This window comes from Pseudophryne corroboree, chromosome 12 (assembly GCF_028390025.1).
Source record: "Pseudophryne corroboree isolate aPseCor3 chromosome 12, aPseCor3.hap2, whole genome shotgun sequence".
NCBI lineage: Eukaryota > Metazoa > Chordata > Amphibia > Anura > Myobatrachidae > Pseudophryne > Pseudophryne corroboree.
The window spans coordinates 73,086,684-73,107,624 of NC_086455.1; the positions used below are offsets into that span (position 1 = coordinate 73,086,684).

General features: G+C 45.1%; 1 protein-coding gene across 1 annotated transcript in view; it reads right to left on the reverse strand.

Annotated features, from left to right (window-relative positions):
• The window catches only part of LOC134979927 (cytosolic phospholipase A2 delta-like), a 180,918-nt gene that overhangs the window by 96,343 nt on the left and 63,634 nt on the right, over positions 1 to 20,941 (reverse strand). The window contains exons 10-12 of the mRNA XM_063946540.1: positions 19,760 to 19,797; positions 8,040 to 8,175; positions 7,495 to 7,631 (exon numbers count right to left, since the gene is read on the reverse strand). Of these exons, the coding sequence (XP_063802610.1) occupies positions 7,495 to 7,631; positions 8,040 to 8,175; positions 19,760 to 19,797 (311 nt within the window). The remainder of the gene's footprint in view (positions 1 to 7,494; positions 7,632 to 8,039; positions 8,176 to 19,759; positions 19,798 to 20,941) is intronic.

Here is a 20,941-nt window from a genome sequence, read left to right on the forward strand (position 1 = left end):
CGGTGTCGGCATGCTGGGGGCAAGGGGGGTTGGGCCGGGGGGGGGGGGGGGCCCACAGAGATGTCAGTGTACCGGGCCCCAAGATTTCTGTTGCCGGCCCTGGTACTAACACCCCATTTAATAAGGCTCACAGTAAGTCCAGCATAGGGGAGTCGGCGCTTGACCTGTAGCCCCTCCCCCAGCCCAGGGCCCCATCTACTGCAGAGTTTCCCGCTCTGGAGCTGCCTTACTCTCCCTCACCTGAGTAAGACGCTGGGCACCATCTTATAAGCATAGCTGCGGCTGGTCACCGGGACTGCTGGGCAAGGTCTCCCTTGTAAAGCCACCTGTATACGGCGCTGTGACTTTACAAACTCTTGAGAATTCTACATGTCTTTATACAGACAGCGTTTGTTAAGAATATATATAGGATATATTGTACGAGTATTCTGATATATACCTCCGGTCAAGGACCGTGCTGTGTTATATAGATATCTGTTCATATACTAGTCGAGTGCAGTTTTATTGTCACAATAATTATCTGTGATTGTGTGTGCCTGTATTTGCTGCGTGGTTTCACTTTCAGTGATTCCCAAATATATCTATCACTATATTCTGTACCCTAAGGGACTAGGTGCATCTGGGTCATATATTTAGTGCGTCACAGATTTACGTGTTGTATACTGTGTATTCAGTCACATACCAACGGATTTATTTGCAGGTATTGTACTCTGTCTGGCTTTATCGTACTAAGCCGCTCTGTTGTTGCATTTGTGTACAATGGGGGTAATTCCAAGTTGATCGCAGCAGGAAATTTTTTAGCAGTTGGGCAAAACCATGTGCACTGCAGGGGGGGGGCAGATATAACATGTGCAGAGAGAGTTAGATTTGGGTGGGTTATTTTATTTCTGTGCAGGGTAATACTGGCTGCTTTATTTTTACACTGCAAATTAGATTGCAGATTGAACACACCACACCCAAATCTAACTCTCTCTGCACATGTTATATCTGCCTCCCCTGCAGTGCACATGGTTTTGCCCAACTGCTAAACAAATTCCTGCTGCGATCAACTTGGAATTACCCCCAATGTCTAACAAGAAAGGCAGTAAGTCTGTGGATGCTCCTGCATCATGCAGAGCATGGGCAAAAGATTTACCTGAGGGGGAAGTTTTGTATGATGGTCTGTGTACTTAGGGGCTAATTCAGACTTGATCGCTGCTGCGATCAGGTCTGAACTGCGGTCGGCACCGAAGTGCACCGGCGCATGACAGACAGCAGACAGCTGTCTTAGCCCTGCGATCGCCTCTGCCTGTTTGACAGGCAGAGGCGGTCACTGGGCGGGAGGGGGCGGGCCGGCAGTGTTTAGCCTCCGTTAAGGGGTTGCGGTCCGGATGACCGTCGGGGGGACAGACCGTGGTGGCTGCGTGACTTCACACGCAGCTGCTGCGACCCGGGCAGCAACAAGTAGCTCCCTGCCAGCGTGCAGGAGCTGCGCAGGTAGGGAGCTTCTCGTCAAGTACAAAAGCATTGCTGCTGTGCAATGCTTTTGTACTTGTGCGGCGGGGTAGGTACCTGACATGCGGGGCAGACTAGTCCTGTGCTGGGCGTCCCCCCGCATGTCAGGGAAGCTGATCGTAGATGTGCACATCTACAAACAGGTCTAAATCACCCCCTATGTGTCATACATCTCCCAGTCACTCCGCAGCTCAGAAGTCACCCTGGGCTGCGTTCACAAACCTACTGGGTACTCTGGTGGAACACCTTACGGCCCCCCCATGGGACCACCTGTGCCATTACAGCAACAAATTGTCCCTATGGTTAATCTGCCTTGGGCGGAAAGTTTGTCTAACCAGTTGCAGCAATTAAATCAATCCTTGGTCAGATAAAAATCTACTCCAGGTCACTCCCGTGTCTCTGGGTCATCTAAGCGGACTGCTTTCTCCTCACAATCCACATATCTCTCAGATGTTTCACCTGAAGAGGAGGGGGAGCATACGGTCCTGTCAGACACTGAATCCTGTGTTACTGATGAGGATTCTCCCTTGCAGATTGATGTCCCTGCCTTAGTGGATGCTAATAAGCATTTCCTTCAAAGAGGAGGATTCCACTACTGTGGCAAAGAAAACTGGTAAGTGTAAACAGCAAAAGGTGGTTAAAACTATATTAACCTATTCTGATCATTTTGTGGACATCAGACGGGAAGCCGGGTCTAATCCAGGGAAGAAATTCCCTCTGTCTAAACGGGCCTTGGCTCGCTATCCTCTCCCTGAAGAGTTATGTAACGAGTGGGAAAATTCACTGTCGGTGGATTCTCATGTTAACCGCCTAGTGGTGTCGTCTACTCTGCCTGTCATCACTGTCACTTCACTGAAGGAAGCGACAGATAAGCGTGTGAAGGGATGCCTGAAATCCATTTACTGCCTTACAGGTGCTGTACATAGACCCACTATTGTAAACTCTTGGGCTGCAAAAGGTATTGAAGCATGGGTTCAGGCATTAGAGGAGGAGCTGCCCGAGGATATATCTGACAATGCCAGACAATACCTGTCTCACATTACCACCGCTGCCTATTACATTCAGGAGGCATCCCCCGAGGCGGGTGTGTTGGCAGCCAAGGTGTCGACTATGTCTGTCCTGGCTCACCGTATTCTGTGGTTGAGGTCTTGGAAGGTGGACCTAGACTCCAAAAAGACCTTGGAGGTGCTACCCTTTAAGGGGGACATTTTGTTTGGGGAAGACCTAAATAAAATTGTGTCTGAATTGGTGGCTGCTAAGACTGCCTTTCTCCCAAATGCTAATCCTTCTGCACAGAAGGCTAAAGGTACCACTTTTCATTCCTTTCAGCCTCAAGGGAAATCAAAAGGTCAGGCATACCCGAGACAGTCTCATGCTCCAAAAACCACTAAACCCAAGGCAAAGTCAGCCTGCTTCTAAACAAGACAAGCCTGCCGCATGATGGGGCGGGCCTCCCACGTGGGGGACCCCAGAGTGGGAGTCCGACTTCTGCAGTTCACCCAAGTCTGGTTAAAGACCACTTCAGACGCATGGGTGCGGGAAGTTGTCTCTCAAGCGTACGCAGTCTCCTTCAAGAGATGTCCCCCTCGCCAGTTTTGCACCACGGTTATCCCTTCGGATCCGTTAAAGGCACATGCTCTGCAAAAGGTTGTGAGTTCTCTCCTGAATACAGGCGTGGTAGTGCCGGTACCTCAGTCCCAGAGAGGTAGAGGTTACTACTCGACCCTGTTTCTAGTTCCGAAACCCAATGGGTCTTTCCAACCTATCCTCAACCTCAAATCACTTAACAAGTTTGTGAGAGTGTCCAAGTTCCGTATGGAAACACTGCGCTCAATTGTAATGCTATGGAACCCGGAGATTATATGGTATCCCTGGATATACAGGATGCGTACCTTCATATACCTATTGCCATGTCACATTAGCAGATCTGCGGTTTGCTATTGGCAACCTTCACTATCAGTTCCAGGCTCTGCCATTTGGACTGGCTACAGCTTCTCGGATCTTCACCAAGTTCATGGCCATAATGGCGGCCCATTTCCGTCGCCAGGGAGTCAGGATCCTGCCGTATCTGAACGACTTGCTGATTCTGGCAAACTCCAATGATGTCCTCCTCAGTCATCTGCAACTGACGGTAAGCTTCCTACAAGCCCACGAGTGGCTCATCACTTGGAAGAAATCCTCGGTGGTCCCAGCTCACAGAATGGTGCACCTGGGGGCACTCCTGGACACACACAGTCAGCGGCTGATTCGGTCTAAAGAAAAAGTCTTGAGACTTCAAGACAGGATAAGATGCTTCCTTTGTCGCCACAGAGTGTTGATACACTCGGCGATGCAAGTACTTGGCCTGATGGTGCCGGCATTCGACATGGTAGAGTACGCTCAATTTCACTCCTGCCTTCTGCAGAGATTAATACTTTCCAAGGGTACAGCCTACCTCATCGGATCAGATCTCACATGATCACTTTGACTCCGGAGGTTTATCTGTCGCTGACCAGGTGGCTACAGGACCAGCAGTTGAGCAGGGGCCGTCCCTTCTGGATCCCTGACTGGGTCCTGCTGACAACGGATGTCAGTCTGAGGGGATGAGGTGCGGTGCTGGAGCAACACTCTTTTCAGGGTCGCTGGACCAAGGAGGAATCACTCCTCCCAATAAACATTCTGGAGTTGCGGGCGGTGTTCAATGCATTGACCCTCGTCCTGCCTCTGGTACAGAACAGGGTGGTTCAAGTACGGTCAGACAACGCCACCACAGGGGCTTACATAAACCATCAAGGCAGCACTCGAAGCAGTATAGCCATGATGGAAGTGTCAAAGATCCTTTATTGGGCGGAACGTCATCAGCCAGCAATATTGGCAGTGTTCATTCCGGGTGTCCTACATTGGGAAGCGGGGTTCCTCAGTCGCCAGGATGTGCACGCCGGAGAGTGGAGTCTTCATCCAGAAGTCTTTCAACTCCTAGTGGACAAGTGGTGCCTACCAGATGTAGACCTGATAGCGTCTCGACATAATCACAAGGTTCCGGTCTTCGGATCAAGGACCAGGGATCCTCAAGCAGCGTTCATGGACGCACTAGCAATTTCATGGAACTTTCAGCTGCCCTACGTGTTTCCTCCAGTGTCATTCCTGCCCAGGGTCCTGCGGAAGTTCAAACAAGAAGGAGGATCGCTATTTCTAATCGTTCCAGTGTGGCCCAGACAGCATTGGTTCTCAGACCTGCAGGGTCTTTCGACAGAGCGTCCCCTTCTACTTCCTCAGTGCCCAGACCTCCTCGTAAAGGGCCCTTGTCTTTATCCGGACCTGGCCGGACTGGCTTTGACGGTGTGGCTCTTGAAGCATCACTCCTGAGGGCCAAAGGATTCTTTGAGGCGGTCATCCAAACTATGTTGAAAGCCCGCAAACCCGCATCTGCCCGGATTTAGTACAGGGTCTGGAATTTTTACTTCACATTGGCCCTCATTCCGAGTTGTTCGCTCGCAAGCTGCTTTTAGCAGCATTGCACACGCTAAGCCGCCGCCTACTGGGAGTGAATCTTAGCTTAGCAGAATTGCGAACGAAAGATTCTCAAAATTGCGAATAGAAATTTCTTAGCAGTTTCTGAGTAGCTCGACACTTACTCTGCCACTGCGATCAGTTCAGTCAGTTTCGTTCCTGGTTTGACGTCACAAACACACCCAGCGTTCGCCCAGACACTCCCCCGTTTCTCCAGCCACTCCCGCGTTTTTCCCAGAACGGCAGCGTTTTTTCACACACACCCATAAAACGGTCAGTTTCCGCCCAGAAACACCCACTTCCTGTCAATCACACTCCGATCACCAGAACGAAGAAAAAACCTTGTAATGCCGTGAGTAAAATACCAAACTTCTTAGCAAATTTACTTGATGCAGCCGCAGTGCGAACATTGCGCATGCGCAGATAGCGGAAAATCGCACCGATGCGAAGAAAAATAACGAGCGAACAACTCAGAATGAGGGCCCTTGTGTGCTGATAAGAATTATGATGCATACAGATTCAGAATTCCAGAATCATGGGTTTTCTGCAAAGCGGCCTGGATTTAAGCTTCCATCTGGCCTCCCTCAAGGTTCATATATCTGTCTTGTCGGTTTGGTTTCAGAGAAAAATTGCGTCTATACCTGACGTTCATACATTCACTCAGGATTCAGCCTCCCTATGTCCCTCCTGTGGCTCCATGGGATCTCTCTGTTGTCCTGAATGCCCTGCAAGAGTCTCCATTTGAACCTCTTGAGACCTTAAATGGCTCACAGCCAAGGTCATGTTTTTATTGGCTATTGCCTCTGCTAGAAAAGTGTCGGAATTAGGCGCTTTGTCCTGTCGTCCACCCTTTCTGATTTTTCATCGTGACCGTGCAGTTTTTAAAACTCGCCCAGATTATTTACCTAAGGTGGTGTCATCTTTTCACCTTAACCAAGAGATTGTGGTTCCGGCCTTTATCTCTTCTGATTTGTCCTCCAAAGAGCGGTCTTTGAATGTGGTAAGGGCTCTCTGTACATATGTGGAGGAGACTGCATCTATCAGGAGGTCAGATTCCATTTTTGTCTTGTTTGGTTTCACAAACATGGCTGGCCTGCGAATAAGAAAACCTTGGCCAGATGGATTAGAATGGTGATTGCACAAGCTTATGCGCAGGCTGGACTCCCAGCTTCTGCCGCTATTAAAGCCCATTCTACTCGGCCTGTTGGACCTTCTTGGGCGGCAATAATTGTGTAAGGCGGCTAGGTGGTCATCTATGAACACGTTTATTAGGTTCTATGCCTTTGACACTTCCGCCTCCCAGAATGCTTCCTTTGGACGCCGGGTTCTCATATCCGCAAAGGCACGTCCCCTCCCTTGAGGAACTGCTTTAGGACATCCCTGATGTTTCCCTGTGGAAACCAATGTAACCTACTGCAGAAAAGGAGAGTTATGGTAGACTTACCATTGTTAACTCTCTTTCTGCAAGGTACATTGGGTTCCACTGCGCCTACCCTGACACACCTAGCTTCTACGGGTTTGTATTGCATTAGCCGCTGGTCCCTTCTCCTGTCGTGAGAATGTGGTTCTATGTGACTAACATCTACCTTCTCTCTTACCTGCTCCTGCATTGGACTGGTTAACGTAACTGAGTTCACAGTGCCTGGAGGCGCGGCTATAGAGGAGGCCTCAATGCATCCTGGGACAGCCTAAAGCTTTAGGCTGTTGGTGCCTCTGGATCAAGTTCACCTCTACACCCCGATGTTTCCCTGTGGAACCCATTGTACCTTGCAGAAAGAGAGTTAACAATGGTAAGTCTACCATAACTCTCCTTTTTTGTTTTGTTTATTAGGGAGGGAGCATGGCCATGCCTCCTGGATTTGTCCACGCCCCCTCTGTACCCAGGTTTCCAAGAATGTCTCAATGGCCCTGAGCTGTCCTGGTTACTGTCACTGTTATTGGACATGTTATTTTTTGCTAATTCAAATGAGGATGATGTTTATAATTTTTTGAGCTATCGGATTTTACTCTTGGACAGGCCTATATGTCAAAGTAATCCCTATCGTATGTAAATGAAATAATAAATTAGCCATGGATGTTCCATATAAGAAAAAATTTGATCACCATGACTGCAGCTAGTGACCATCCTGTGCCTACGGGATAAGTTCAGCCATACTGGTGGTCAGGACCAGTGCCTCGGCCTCCTATGCCTTTATCATTAATTTATATTTCTTTACCACATTTTATTTCCAGATGTACATTTAGTGTATTTTTTTAGTCATATTAATGATATTCAACATTTCTTATTACGTATTCTTGCAAATGTTAGGAATTATTTAGGACTTGTTGTGTAAAGTCCCCCTAATGACAAGCTCGTGTGTGTGTGTGTGTGTGTGTGTGTGTGTGTGTGTGTGTGTGTGTGTGTGTGTGTGTGTGTGTGTGTGTGTAAATAATTAGGCATTTTTTAAAACACCAGGAAGTATTATCCTTATGATGCAAATGTATATTTGTATTGCTTCCAAAACACATTACCATGTAGAACCAGAGGCGCCTGCGATGTATGAGACACAGTCCAGCAGACCCATCCTCTGGAGGCCGTACAGATGGCTGTACAAACAGGACATAGCACGCGCTCCTCCGCCTGTTGCCATGACAGCCACAACCGGAATCTATGCAAGAGAAGAACAAAGCAAATTTAGATTGACTCTCTGATTTTTTATGAGGGTTTCTCACTGACTGACCACTGTAGGTAGTAATGAAGAGAAATCTTCTCAGATGCCTGTGTAATCTTCTCAGATGCCTGTGTAACTTTTAAGGAAGATTAATCTGTTGACCTTTTAAGTAACTTTCTTAGTGAGGTGAAGAGCAAGAAAAATAAAGGGAGTGAAAGAGGGTGAAGATGGAGGCCAAAAGGGAGGAATAGCTGAGCAGCAATGGAAATGGGGACTAGAGACACCCTTTGGTTGCAAGGATGGTAGTTACTATACAGTCCTCTGGTGTATCATAAAAGTGCTCATGAAACGTCATACCATTTAAATTCTATCAAAGTATATATTATAATGTTACAGAATTCTTACCTCTTCACCCACCAGGTCCCCCTCTAACTGCAGGACTTTCTTTAGTGCATCAGCTACCACTCGTTGCCTTTTGGTCAGAAATAGCTTCTCTTTATCACACAGATCGAACCCCAGCCTTACGTCAAGCTTTTCTGGGCTGAAAACAAGAGGAATTCATAAAAAAACAACAAGCACCAGGTTCAAAGTGAATTCAAAGGCTCTGTTCCTTTCAGATTACAGTTTGATTGAGAGTCCCAGGATGGGCAAGGTCTTTTTCTCTAATCTTTATATAGACCGGGATGTTGAACCATATTACCTTGCTTTTCCTTATATGTCAGAATGAAAATGAATCAGAAATTGCTTAGTGCATGCTGCCGAGTGCTGGTGCCTCGCAGTGGAGAGGCTGATATTTGTTTAAGTGCCCTGTCTCTATAGTATACAGAGCCAGGCAGGAAAATGATGGGGCAGATTTACTAAGCCTTGGAGAGAGAGAAAGTGGAGATAAACTACCAACTAATCAGCTCATAGCTGTTACTTTTCTAACACAGCCTGTAACGTGACAATTGAGAGCTGAATGGCTGGTACTTTATCTCCCTCCACTTTATCTCTAGCCAAGGCTAAGTAGTACATCTCCCCCAATATGTGGCATGAAATCCATTCAATCCCCGATGGCAGAGTTTTGTGTTTCTGGCCAAGGCAAGCACAGAAGCAGCTCAGACGAACATTCAGCAGCTCATGCCGTAAAATAGTTACATGAAAATAAATCTTTTTTTTTTTCATCCCCATCATCTACTTATTCTGCACCCGAGACAGGCCTATCCATCCGCCTGCCCAGTGTGTGGGATAGGTTCATTTTAAACAATGGATACAAAATATAAACATTTGAAAATCATGTACATGTAACAATTTTCTTCAAAAGTTTAATGATCTTCTGTTGGCAAGAGGCAGAGGTAATTGTTAAGTCTTAATCATTCTGGATGTCCCTACATCATCATTCTTCATCATTAGCATGCCTGAAAAATATCTATGGACTGTGAGGCACAGACCTAAGCTGGTTCAAATTGTGTCTCACCGGCAGGTCAGAGAGCTTTCCACAGGGCTTAGTCCTATCTCCCATGCTATTTGCAGCACACATGCCACCACTGGGAGAAATAATCCAATGTTAGACCCAGCAGAGCTTCTGTGCATGTACAGTCATTGGGTTACACATGTGCGTGTAGTGAGTACCAGAGCGGGATACGAAAAAAAGTGAAGCTGTAGCCCACAGAATCTTGGCGTTGTCACAGATTGTGGCTTAACATCTTGGTGTCCGCTATGATCAAGTCCCCCGTTTTTCAGCTGAGGAACATAGCCAGGACCAAGCACTTGTTTACCCCAGAGGATCTGCCTACACTCATGAATGCAACTGTACGATCACACTTGGACTACTGCAATTCCCTCTACCTGGATCTGCCAACAAAAATATTGTACCACTTGCACTTGTTACACAATGCAGCAACCAGGCTATTAACCAACCAACCCAATTTCAGCCACATAAAACCCATCCTCTATGTCCTTCACTGGCTGCTTGTAATGCTGGGTACACACCTAAAGATATATCTGCAGATCAATTGATCTGCAGATATATTTAAAGCTGGATCAGGCCTCTTTGTAGCAGGCAACGGCGAACAGCATGTGGCCCGGGCCCTCCACTCTGTAGGAGCGGCCTGACCCGGAACAGTTGTGTCCCCAGCACCCCCCTGATGGCGGCCCTACTCAAGGTACCCTAACCAGCTTATGATTCCTCCCTCCCATTCCCCACTCATTTACTTGGATTGACAGATGAAAGACTATTAGCAGTACCCAGACTCTCTGGAACAGGCCGACCCGCACAGTCCGAGAGGCCTCCACCTCTAAACAGGGGAGGCGCATGACATGCTGCATTATGCAGCTTGTAATCGCTAGCGACACCCCCCCCCCCCCCACCGGCCCTGCTTGCAGAGCTGACAAGGGATGTTGCTAGCGACCCCTGGGTACACACTAGACAATGTACCCAGCTGTAGGAGCTGGTCAGTTGGTACTTTATCTCCGTTCACTATGTCTCTCTCCAAGGCTTGGTACACAGACCACATATTACCAGCAAACCAGCTCCTAATTGTTATTTTTTAAACACAGCCTGGAACATGGCAGTTAGGAGCTAATTGACTGGTACTTTATCTCTCTCCAAGGTTTAGTACATAGACCCCTTAGATATTTACTGAAGCATTTTATTAATGCTCTTTTTGTTTCTAATAAAAAAACATTTAAGATGATTATTTTGCATCATATGTTTTTTGCTTTATCTTTGTAATCTGTAAATGGAAAGCACTTTGGGGCTGATTCTGAGTTGGACGCAGTCGTGACTACGTCTTATGATAATTTCATAGCCAATTTTCGCAAAACTGAGACACCCACTTGCAGTATCTTGAGAAAGTGCATTTTCATCTCTGTATGTCTTTAGCTGCACCATCAATGCACCATCGACCTCATCATGGAAACTTGCACTAGGCCTCAGGCCGGTGCAGCTTCTCCAGCTTAATATGGCCTCCTGCATGAGTGGTTCAGCGTCTTTGGATGGAGACACGTCCTGCCCGTGACACACCTGTGTTTGCTGAGCCACCTCCCTGTTGTGTGCTGGGAATGCCCATTAAAATTCACAGACTGTGCGTCTGATTCTGTACTGCGTCTCTGAGCGCTAACTATTGGCATGCATGCGCTGTGCGACTGAGACGTCTGTACAGACTTAAAACAATGCTCAACTGCTTGTGGTATTGACACTGCGTCCGACTCAATCAGCCCCTTGGAGTTCTGGTGGGAGAAAAACACTATACAACATCATTATGCTTATTATTATTACTATTAAAATTATAATATGAGAGCCAGAGACAAATAACAGTAATCACACTACTTCAACATGTCACTAGATGGTGCTAAATAACCCAGTAGTAGTGTGAGCTACATATTATATATGTGTTTATATTCCAATTGTACAAGTGGACAAACATTAGATCATTTTCTATCTATCTATCTATCTATCTATCTATCTATCTATCTATCTATCTATCTATCTATCTATCTATCTATCTATCTATCTATCTATCACGTGGCCATTATTAAAGATCTCTTTTTTAATGCTTTGTACCATATAGCTATGTATCATATCATACAGCTTTGTTTGTACCATAGACCATAGACCATATACCATGTACCCTGTACAATATACCATAAAGCTTTGTACCATATAGTTTGGGGCAGTACAGATGGTGTAATGGTTAGCATTACTGCCTCACAGCACTGAGGTCATGGGTTCAATTCCCACCATGGCCCTAACTGTGTGGAGTTTGTATATTCTCCCCGTACTTGTGTGGGTTTCCTCCCACAATTCAAAAATATACTGGTACATTAATTAGCTTCTGACAAAATTAACCCTAGTATGACTGTGTATGCGTATAAATGTGCTAGGGAATATAGGTTGTAAGCTCCACTGGGGCTGGGACTAATGTGAATGGGCAATTATTTTCTGTAAAGCGCTGCAGAATATGTGTGCGCTATATAAATTACTGGTAATAAATAAATAATAATATAGCTCAAGGATTCCATGAAAAAAAAAAATAGTTCTAATTTCTAAAATCTGCCACTAGGGGACAGTACAATATGGGGGGTAATTCCAAGTTGATCGCAGCAAGAATTCTGTTAGCAACTGGGCAAAACCATGTGCACTGCAGGGGAGGCAGATATAACATGTGCAGAGAGAGTTAGATTTGGGTGTGGTGTGTTCAATCTGCAATCTAATTTGCAGTGTAAAAATAAAGCAGCCAGTATTTACCCTGCACAGAAATAAAATAACCCACCCAAAACTAATTCTCTCTGCAAATGTTATATCTGCCACACCTGCAGTGCACATGGTTTTGCCCAACTGCTAAAAAATTTCCTGCTGCGATCAACTTGGAATTACCCCCATGGTGTTGTACAAGCCACAATACCTGATAAGGCTCAAATGAATAACTAAGAGAAACCTGCATTTAAATTTCAAATTTGTATTTTTCTTTTGTGTAAAAACTGAAAAAGAAACTGAACTGACATGAAATTTTAATTCCATCATTCAAAAACGTGTGCACTATTTATTATTTAATATATTTATATTATATATAAATGGTAAGACAAGGCTGGGTAATAACAGAGACAGCCTCTTCATGCACAGTTACCATATTTTCCCCTATCAGGCGATTTTGGAACTTAAATGTCGTTTCCCAAAATCCTTCACCCCATGCTTTGAATAGTATACAAATATTTAAAGATAAAAGTCCTGGTGTGAAGTAAAAAAAATGTAGAGAGCGCAAAAAAAATAGACACACTCTGGATCAGTTAATTACTAAATAAGGAAAAAAGGGAAGAAAAGGCTGTATTGTTGATGCACAAGAATAAGAGTGACCTAATTATCACCACGTTCTAAAGAATTCCTAAAATTTAACTTTTATTGTTGTCAAATTAAAATAGTGTGACAATAACAAACACACAAACTGCGAGTATAGACGAAACATAGAGGTTAAAATCAAGACACATACAACATATACTACAAGTGCAATTGAAATAATAAATGTGATTAAAGATTAAAAAATGTGTCTGCGTATTGATTCTTATGTCCTATTATATGATATTGCTCTTAATCTTACACCAGTCTGATAATCATTGTCAGCAGTTGGTCACCATGTCTTTACATGACCATTTATTAATATATATATATAATGTCAGAACTGTTTCACTCGTGTTTTTGTATTAATAGCTGACAGTATAATTCAAACAGCATGTATAATATATTCTGTAGATATCCACGCTGTCTATTTATTACTCTGTACACAGAAAAGCCTTGTTAGGGAAGAATATCATTTACTATATATATATCAATTGTTCAGTATTTAGTACATCCTTCTTAAGCCTTCCAAGGGGCGTTCATAAAAAGGGCAGATTAAATTCTTCTGCCTGAAAATTGGCACATTAACTACACCAATTAGTGCTTATGTGCTGATTATAGTTGTAGATAGTGCTAGTAGAATACAATTTATTAGTGTTTCTCAAAGATTGTATTTAATATACTTGTGGCTTTAGTGAGACTCTCTGTAATCACATGGGGCGACTGTATCAAAGATTATACTATTTCAGGTAATGAGAATAAATAGCTTCCTCACTCCTCAGTGTCAATGTTATAAATATATGGCTGTTTGCTATATTCATTCAGCTGTACAAAATGCTGATGTCCCTCCTGGGGAGGGCACCTTATTATAACAATAAATTAAATATATCTCAATTAGGAGAAGATAAATATGTCCCCTTTTAATTATAGATAACCAGACGGTTATAAATTATAGTTTGTACATTGCTGGCTTTATTATTGCCTCTAAAGATATAAGCGTACTGGATTGTCTGGGCTAATTATTCTCAAATAGCACAGGTTCAAATTGACACTGAAACACTTGGTCTGTTAACATTTGTTAAATTTGTATCATAAGTGTCTCTTCATGACTAGCAAGTGGCCTCAAGGGTTAGCTGTGAAACATTGTAACATTCCCATATGTTTGTTTAATCCACAACACTGTTTGTCATTGCTTACTCACTAGCATAGGTATATAGCATATATCTACTTGAATTTAGGCAGTTGGTGTCCTTTCATTAAATTATATCAGAACATCTGCTAATTAATCTGGCACTGATTGCATTATCCATAAGCATTGGAAGGAATACAGATCTCTATCATTTAATGTTCCGTCTGCCTGTTATATAATAATAAATATACAGCACATATCTACTGAATTCAGGCAGTTGGTGTCTTTTCATTGAATTATATCAGAACATCTACTAATTAATCTGGCACTGATTGCATTATCCATACGCATTAGAAGAAATACAGATCTCTGACATTAAATGTTCCGTCTGTCTGCTGTACAATACTATAGGTGCTATCAGGTTTTAACTCATCACATAAATCAGAACTGGTTATGCATTAAATTAGTATATGAGCAAGGGCATAGAACAAAACGCGGACACACGATGAGTTAAAACCTGATAGAACCCTGTTCCTCTGTAACTCCTCGTCATCCCCTCAATTCCTGTACCCCGGGTGCATGCTCCTTTAGCCTCCCACCCCCACCACCCCTAGTTGCCACCCTGGTTAAGGTGAAAAGATGACACCACCTTAGGTAAATAACCCGGTCGAGTTCTTAGAACTGCCCGGTCATGGTGAAATATCAGAAAGGGTGGACGGTAGGACAAATCGCCTAAGCCCGACGCCCGTCTTACCGAGGCAATAGCCAGCAAAAACAGGACCTTGGCCATGAGCCATTTAAGGTCCAGTGACTCAAGAGGTTCAAATGGAAACTCTTGCATGGCATTCAGTACAACAGACAGATCCCATGGAGCCACAGGAGGGACATAGGGAGGCTGAATCTCAAGGATACCCTGAGTATAAGTATGAACGTCAGGTGTAGATGTAATTTTTCTCTGAAACCATACCGACAAGGCAGATATACTGTATGAACCTTGAAGGAGGCCAGACGAAGACCTAAGTCAAGGCCTCATTGCAGAAAAGCCAGAATTCTGGAAGTACTGAACCTAGAGACATCATAATTCTCATCAGCACACCAGGTGAAGTAAGAATTCCAAATCCTGTAATAAATCTGGGCAGAGGCCGGTTTGCGGGCTTTCAACATAGACTGAATAACCACCTGAAAAAAACCTTTGGCCCTCAGAAGTTATGCTTCAAGAGCAACGTCGTCAAAGCCAGTCTGGCCAGGTCTGGGTAGACAGAAGGGCCCTGTATGAGGAGGTCTGGCCTCTGAGGAAGTAGACGGGAACATCCTGTCGACAGACCCTGCAGGTCTGAGAACCAGTGCCTTCTGGGCCATGCTGGGGTGACTGGAAGAAGCATTCCTCCTTCTTGCTTGAACTTCCGCAGGACCCTGGGCAGGAGCGACACTGGAGGGAACACGTAGGGCAGCCGAAAGTTCCATGAAATTGCCAGTGCATCGACGAACGCTGTTTGAGGATCCCTGATCCGAGATCCAAAGACCGGAACCTTGTAATTGCGTCGAGACGCCATCAGGTCTACATCTGGTAGTCCCCACCTGTCCACTAGGAGCTGAAAGACTAATGGATGAAGACTCCACTCCCTGGCGTGCACATCCTGGCAACTGAGGAAGTCCGCTTCCCAGTTCAGGATGCTCCGGAATGAACACTGCCGATATTGCTGGCAGATAGCGTTCCGCCCAACTAAGGTTTTTTGACACTTCCATCATTGCCATGCGGTTTTGAGTGCCGCCTTGTTGGTTTATGTATGCCACTGTGGTGGCGTTGTCTGACGTACTTGAACAGGCCTGTTCTGTACCAAAGGCAGGGCGAGAGATAGAGCACTGAACACTGCTCTCAGCTCCAGAATAATTATTGAGGGGAGTGATTCCTCCTTGGTCCAGCAACCCTGAAAAAAGTGTTGCTCCAACATCGCACCCCATCCCTTCAGACTTGGGTCTGTTGTCAGTAGGGCCCAGTCGGGGATCCAGAAGGGACAATTGCTTAATTGCTGGTCCTGGAGCCACCAGGTCAGTGACAGACGAACCTCCGGAGTCTAAGTGATCATGTTAGATTTGATCCGCTGAGGTAGGCCGTCTCACTTGGAAAGTATTATCTTCTGTAGAGGGCGGGAATGAAATTGAGCGTACTCTACCATGTCGAATGCTGACACCATCAGGCCAAGTACTTGCATCGCTGAGTGTATCGACACTCTGGGGCAACAAAGGAAGCATCTTATCCTGTCCTGAAGCTTCGGGACTTTCTCTGGAGACAGAGACAGCCGCTGGCTGTGTGTGTCCAAGAGTGCCCGCAGGTGCACCATGTTCTGAGCTGGGACCAGAGAGGACTTCTTCCAATTGATAAGCCACCCATGGGCTTGCAAAAAGGCAGAGCTGGCCCTAACCAATATGATGCCCTAGGCAAGATTTTGGCTGGTTCCACCTCTGACCTTGCACCTCTTTCCCAGCACCACCACCCCTCACCCATAGCAGTCCTTATTTTGGTGTTTGTACCCCCTATACTTTAAATAGGAACTGCTCGCACATTTAGCGCACAGCCCAAAAAGGGATGTGTTTTTGCTGGCAAGGGGCATGGCCACACAATAGTAACCCCAATTCCAATTACGCCACACAGTACTGCAACTTTATTCACATTTGATCATGCGATAGTGTCAATAATTCATATTACATCCCACAGTAGTATCACTTTACCTTATAAACATTACTCCTCACAGTAGAGCCCCTTATTCACATTACATCACACTGAATTGCTCCTTATTGACATTACACCACACCCTATTGCTCTTTTTTTAACATCAGACGACACAGTAGTGCCCTTTCTATATGCAACGCCACATAGTAGAGCACCTTATACACATAATGCCACACATTAGTAATACATTTATACACATAATTCCACACAGTAATGCCCCTTACACATATGAGACACCTTATTAATGTCTTTATAAACATAATGCGCATTACACATTATGACAACCTTTATTAATGCCCATTTTCACATAATGTCCTTTACACATATGCCGCATATTATTAATGCCCTTGTACACATAATGACACACATAGTGCCACCTACACATTTGCTGCACATTATTAGTGTCCCTTTACACATAATGACACACATACAGTAGTACCCTGTTACACATATGCCGCACATTATTAATGCCCTTATACACATAATGACACACATAGTGCCCCTTACTCATATGTTGCACATTATTCATGCATTTTTACATGACACACATAATGCTCCTTACACATATTCTAAAGACTTCTGCACAACCAACCCGCTCACATGCACACAGCACTCACACTGCTACTGACACTGTGATCTCTGCCTCTGCTTGGATACAGATGTGTCCTCATAAATCTTGCCTCAATGCTAACGTCGGGCACCTTTTTTGAATGACAATGCATCTTATTTGCATTGCTGTGTGGCTAGGATGCACAAGCAGCTTCTGCTGATTAAAATTATATCCAGCATGCCTATATACTGTGTGAGTCTGTGGCTGTATCTGCATATGAAATGCTACACACAGAATATAGGCATGCCACATATCATCAATTGCCTAGATTGCCTATGCCTATGGCCGGCTCTGCAGAAAGGTTATCGTCAGCTGCAGATGACTGAGGAGGACATTGTGGGAATTTGCCAGAATCAGCAGGTCGTCCAGAGTCGGCAGGATTCTGACATCCTGACGACAGAGATGAGCCATCATCACAGCCATGACCTTGGTGAATATCCGAGGAGCCATGGCCAGTCCAAATGGCAGAGCCTGGAATTGATAGTGGAGGTCACCAATAGCAAACCGCAGAAACTGCTGATGCGAGATGGCAATAGGTATATGCAGGTATGCATCCTGTATATCTAGGGATACCATATAGTCTCTGGGTTCCATAGCCAGTACAATTGAGCGCAGTGTTTCCATACAAAACCTGGACACTCTCACAAACATGTTCAGAGATTTGAGGTTGAGTATAGGCCAGAAAGACCCACTGGGTTTCAGGACTAGAAACAGGGTCGAGTAACCTCTGCCTCTCTGGGACTGAGGTACCGGCACAACCACTCCTGTACTCAGGAGAGAACTGACAACCGTTTTCAAAGCTTGCACCTTTAACGGGTCCGAAGGGAGAACTGTGGTGCAAAACTGGCGAGGGGGACATCTCTTGAAAGAGACTGCATACCCGTGAGAGACAACTTTCAGCACCCATGCATCTGAAGTGGTCTGTAACCAGACCTGGGTGAACTGTAAAAGTCGGCCTCCCACTCTGGGGTCCCCCAGGGGGAGGCCCACCCCATCATGCAGCAGGCTTGTCTTGTTTAGAAGCAGGCTGATGGGCCACCCAGGCTTCTTTTGCCTTGGGCTTGGTGGTTTTGCGAGCACGAGTCTCGGGTATGCCTGACCTTGGTTTTCCTTGAGGCCAAAAGGAACAAAAGGTGGTACCTTTTGCCTTCTGTGCAAAAGGATTAGTATTTGGGAGAAAGGCAGTTTTAGCAGCCGCTAGTTCAGACACAATTTTATTTAGGTCTTCCCCAAACAAAGTGTCCTAAGTGAAGGGGAGTACCTCCAAGGTCTTTTTGGAGTCCAGGTCCACTTTCCATGACCCCAACCACAGAATATGGCGAACCAGGACAGACGTAGTCGACGCCTTGGCTGCCAACACACTCGCCTCAGAGGACGCCTCCTGAATGTAATAGGCGGCGGTGGTAATGTGAGACAGGTATTGTCTGGCAAGGTCAGAAATATCCTCAGGCAGCTCCTCCTCTAATGCCTGAACCCATGCTTCGATACCTTTTGCAGCTCAATAGGCAGCAATAGTGGGCCTATGCACAGCTCCTGTAAGGGCGTAAATAGATTTCAGGCATCCCTCCACACGCTTATCTGTCGGTTCTTTTAGTGAAGTGACAGTGGTGACAGGCAGAGTGGATGACACCATGAGACAGGTGATGTGAGAAAGAATCCATCGGTGGTGAATTTTCCCACTTGTTATATAACTCTGCAGGGAGAGGATAGCAAGCCAAGGCCCATTTAGACAGGGGGAATTTCTTTCCTGGAGTAGACCAGGGTTCCCGTCTGATGTCCACTAAATGGTCAGAATGGAGTAACAGATTTTTAACCACCTTCTGCCGTTAAAACATATCAGTTTTCTTAGCCACAGTAGTGGAATCCTCATCATCAGAGATTTGTAGGATTTGCTTAATAGCAACCACTAGGGCAAGAATGTTAATTTGCAAGGGAGATTCCTCATCAGAAACACCTGATTCAGTGTATGCTCCCCCTCGTCTTCAGATGAAACATCAGAGAGGTATGTGGATTGTGAGGAGGAAACAGCTCGCTTAGATGACCCAGAGACACGGGAGTGCCCTGGGGTGGATTTTTGTCTAACCAATGACTGATTTAATTGCTGCAGCTGGTTAGATACATTTTCCGCCCAAGGAGTGTTACCCAAAGGGACAATTTGTGGCTGTAGTGGCACAGGTGGTCGCATAGGGCATGTAAGGCGTTCTACCAGAGTACCCAGTAGGTTAGTGAATGCAGCCCAGGGTGGCTCCTGAGTAGGCACAGGAGCTGCAGAAAGACTAGAGGATGTATGACACGTTGTACACAGACCATCATTCAAAACTTCCCCCTCTGGTAAATCTTTGGAGCATACTCTGCATTCTTTCAGAAAGCTTTTTCAGGGCTGCCCAGTGCAGCCCTCCTGTTAGGTGACCTGCTGCTGCAGGCACCAACTCAAAACTGAGCTCTTAGTGCCTGGAGGCGGGGTTATAAAGGAGGCCCCAGTGCATCCTGGTACAGCCTAAAGCTTTTGCCTGTTGGTGCCTCTGGATAAAGCTCCACTTTACACCCCGATGTGTCCCTGTGGAAACCAATGTACCCTGCTGCAGAAAAATCACTAATAACGAGCCAATAAAACTGGAGTCCCCCTTACATCCACAATATCATTTAAATTGCTTACAACATAAAATCTAAAGTTCACAAGTTTGTCTTCCTGCACCTATCCTGTATTTAAAAAGCAACACCCTAATCCGATCAGATAGAAGTATCATTTTTAAACCATGGCGTGAAAAGAATTTGTGATGCTTCATAAATGTATGCAAAAGATTACTGAAAAATAACCAAACGTTGATGGAATATACTATACCATTCTTTCAATTTAATCTGCATTTCCAAAGGCTTGCCCTACAAAAATAAATAAATAAAAATCATTATCATCCACAATGATCACAGACCTTTAAGACACTAAAAAGCATTAGAAGTGTTTATACAATGTGCTTCCAGCATCTGTAAAAAGTAATAATTTAGCTTAAGGTAGGCAGTCTGTGGTTCTCCAACTTAATGTGCTGGTTCTACAGTAGCTGGGGAGAGACCGCATAGTGCTACATTAGATAATGAATTACCCAGTACATCCGCTAATGGTGCTTCCTTTGAGTATGCGCAGCAGAATGGGGCCTTCTAGTGAAGTGAGCAGAGGTATAACTGTGGGAGGCAACGGAGTCGGCTGCCACCGGGCCCCTGCTCTGTAGGAGGGCACCTCTCCTCCCATTCTGTGTGTTCAGCGACACCATTCGATTATTAATTTAAGTTAATTGATAGCTGCCACTATCTTTTCGTCCCTGCACCTTACAAGTCACACCCTCTTTATTATTCATACACATTTTACAAGTGTCATACCCAGGATTAGAACCCATGACCGATTACACTGGAAGCAGGCACCTTACTGATGAAAATATTTGCTCCTGTATAGGAAGCATGAGATTTCTAACTATATGAAGTTACTTTTCTGACAATTACAAGTAACATATAGGGGTATATTTACTAAGATTCGTAATTGTCGGGATTTGGAGGGAGATTAAATATGAATGACATCGAATGTGTGAATTTGCAACTTTTTAAATTTTTTACGCCTCATTTACTATGCTGTCGTATTCTGTATTTTCATATTTTCCGATGTCGATGTCATTCATAATCTCAGCCAGTGTTTTACGGGAGTGATTAGTAAAACACTGCTGTACTTAACACAATGAATCTCGGCTGTGAGATCCGTGCAGGGCTTCATTGTGTACCTTAAAAGAAGTGTATGAAGTGTTAAAAATCCTGAAAAAAATTGCGTGGGGTCCCCTCTCCTAAGCATAACCAGCCTCGGGCTCTTTTAGCCGGTCCTGGTTTTAAAAATACGGGGGGGAAATTGACAGGGGTTCCCCCATATTTTAACAACCAGCACCGGGTTCTGTGTCCGGTCCTTGTGCAAAAAATACGGGGGACAAAAGACGTAGGGGTCCCCCGTATTTTTAACACCAGCACCGTGCTCCACTAGTCAGAGAGA